Source organism: Pinus tabuliformis, chromosome 4_1 (genome assembly GCF_031772625.1).
Source record: "Pinus tabuliformis cultivar Carrire ecotype Pingquan chromosome 4_1, CPIR1, whole genome shotgun sequence".
NCBI lineage: Eukaryota > Viridiplantae > Streptophyta > Pinopsida > Pinales > Pinaceae > Pinus > Pinus tabuliformis.
In genome coordinates, this window is record NC_142303.1 from 389090630 (window position 1) to 389093261 (window position 2632).

Consider the following 2632-nt stretch of genomic DNA (forward strand, 5'->3'; position numbering starts at 1 on the left):
AATCCTTAAAATTAAGTCCCTGTCATCAATTTACTAATTATCAATAATTGAATTAAAATTTAAAAAACCCTATTATAAAATTAACTATCTAAATTATAAATTATTGTATTATTAATAAAAGAAACCTAACCAAAAAAAACAAGAATATGCACATGAATAGCTCCTCGCAAACATTACTTAGCTCTAAGAACACATGACTTGTCTCGTGAATTTATATAAGAAAACTTGACTTATCTCTTGGATGTTTAATAAATATAATATGACTTATCTCACGAATCTTGAGTAACTGATAAGGTAAACATGACTTACCTCATGGATGTCGCAAACATGAGTTAGCTCAAAGAAAACATGACTGGTCTCATACATTTATATGACGAAAACTCGACTTATCTCATGGATGTGATGTCAAAGAAATATAACATGACTTCCCTCACGAATCTTGAATAAACATGTTTATCTGATACGGCAAACATGACTTAGGTCAAGGAAAACACGACTTATTTCATGGATTTATATAAAGAAAACATGACATGTAACAAGGATTTATCTAACGAAAACATGACTTATCTTGTGGATGTCGAATAAATATATAGCATGACTTATGTCATGTCTATCTAATTTAGAATAATAGATTTAATGAAAACTTATGTTAATAAATACAATTAAACATATCTAACAAATTCACAATCTAGTACCATTCCAAGTGATTGAGCTGGTACAAATGCTCAATATGCTCTAGACTTAACCGTCAAACTAAATTTTTTTCCATATTTAATAAAATATGCAACGAACATGAAATTTAATTTTGTATGAAAATTTGGCTCCAACCTCTAACCACAGTGAAGCAAAAATAAAAGGAACCTGATTTCAGAAACATACCACACTCAAACTAAAGCATATTCATACTGTGCCATCTTTCACCCGACGTTCATGCAAGGTCTTGGTTCAAATGCCAAAAGACTTTGACGGTTCCATTGGCGTGTTGGACACTGTGGAAGCCGACTCCATGACTTGTTGCAGGTATTATACGCAAATACCCAACCTGAGGTTGGCTTCCCAAACACTGATTTGAAGCAAGCCCACGTCTCACCCACACCTACGCACTCGAAGCAAACCAAGGGCCCCGTAAAATCTTCTTGGTATAATGACGGAGGCATCCTGGTTATCTCCTTCCAGGAAGAGGAGCCGAGCCGGTGATCTATTTCAAGCTCCCAAATTGTAATGGTGACCACATCTTGGAAAGCTATGCACGCTGCCACCAGAATGTGCGGCCCGCAGATGATTAGGCGACCCATATGTGAATTGCTGAGTAATTTTGGTAACGGTACAAAAAACACAGACGGCACAGCGGATGGCGCACTAATACTGAAACCCAAAATCGCCATGACCCGCTCCATAGGTTGCATTACCAAACAATAAAAGGTACCGTCCAAGAAAACCAAATCATGATTTATAACAAACTCGCTTGCAAGACGTGTCGCTCTCCATGACTTCGTACATGATTCGTAGATTTCCACTACTGATCCTTTACCGTCATTAAACATCGCAGTACCCACAGCCGCAACTTTGTAGCAGTTCTCCTGGTTATTGTTGCAGTCATTGCCGCTCTGCCCAATACCTTTGGCCACATGGATGTCCTTTATGAATAACATGCCGGGAAGTTTCAAGCACGCCCGGCTGTAAGGGTTGTATACGTATGTACGACAACCGCCTCCACGGGGGAGCTTGTCTAGCAACAAGAGACCAGTTGCCGATCCACATAGAAAGACTTTAGATCCTATTGCTTTTCTAGATATGGAGAAACAATGCTTCCAAGTCCTTCGGTAGAAACAATAGGCCATGCAAGGAGTAGTAGAGAATACATCACACACAATTAACCAGGGATCCTTGTTTACGGGCGTCTTCGCCCATATATCCCTTGTGAATTTGTTGGAAAGTAAGGCGTTCCATTCCTTACATACACAACTAAACTTGTAAATGCTTTCCACAAGTAGCCTACCCAATATCTCCAATTGCAAATCCTTCGGTAGCTTATCCCATAAACCCTCAGCTAAACCTGAGGAGTCCTTATAATCCGTTCTTTCCATTTCTACTACTAATACTCAATTTCCCTTTTTTCCCTTTCTTTATAGGATATCGATAAAGGCTATGAACTGATTTAAAGGAAACCTAAAAGTATGTGCGAATCTCTAGAACACAAAATTTATATTGTTCACTCACTACATGCAAGACACTTGGGAACAATGACGGGTAAATTGCTTATATACACGACGCAATCCCGATAAAATCTCATTGTACTCTAACAGTGACGATTTGTAACTATTCGATAATAAAATTATCATGCAAATGGAACTAATACAAAAAGCTAAGAGGATATTCGCATTTACTATGGAATGTCACCATTTTAATATATATATGAATTCTATAATATTGAAGTTGCAGTGATTATTATAAAAAAAACAATATATATAATTATAAATTTATAATTAATTTATGGGATTTTTATGTATATGCGTTTTATTATAAAATGTTATAATAATTAAAATATCACAAGGATCATTTAAATTTAATAATTTATTAATAAAAATAAAAAATAATAATAATTAGATTTTTTTGTATATAGATAATTTAA

At 35.6% G+C, this 2632-nt stretch overlaps 1 protein-coding gene across 1 annotated transcript; it reads right to left on the reverse strand.

The window, feature by feature from the left end:
* Nucleotides 1-917: 917 nt before the first annotated feature.
* LOC149175924 (F-box only protein 6-like) lies at nt 918-2087 on the reverse strand. The gene has a single exon (XM_089421288.1). The coding sequence runs from the start codon at nt 2085-2087 to the stop codon at nt 918-920; it is 1170 nt and encodes a 389-aa protein (XP_089277414.1).
* Between the last annotated feature and the right edge of the window lie 545 nt (nt 2088-2632).

What these genes read in the sequence shown, in the direction of transcription:
- LOC149175924 (XM_089421288.1), bottom strand. Translation starts at nt 2,087, where the DNA reads ATGGAAAGAACGGATTATAAGGACTCCTCAGGTTTAGCTGAGGGTTTA.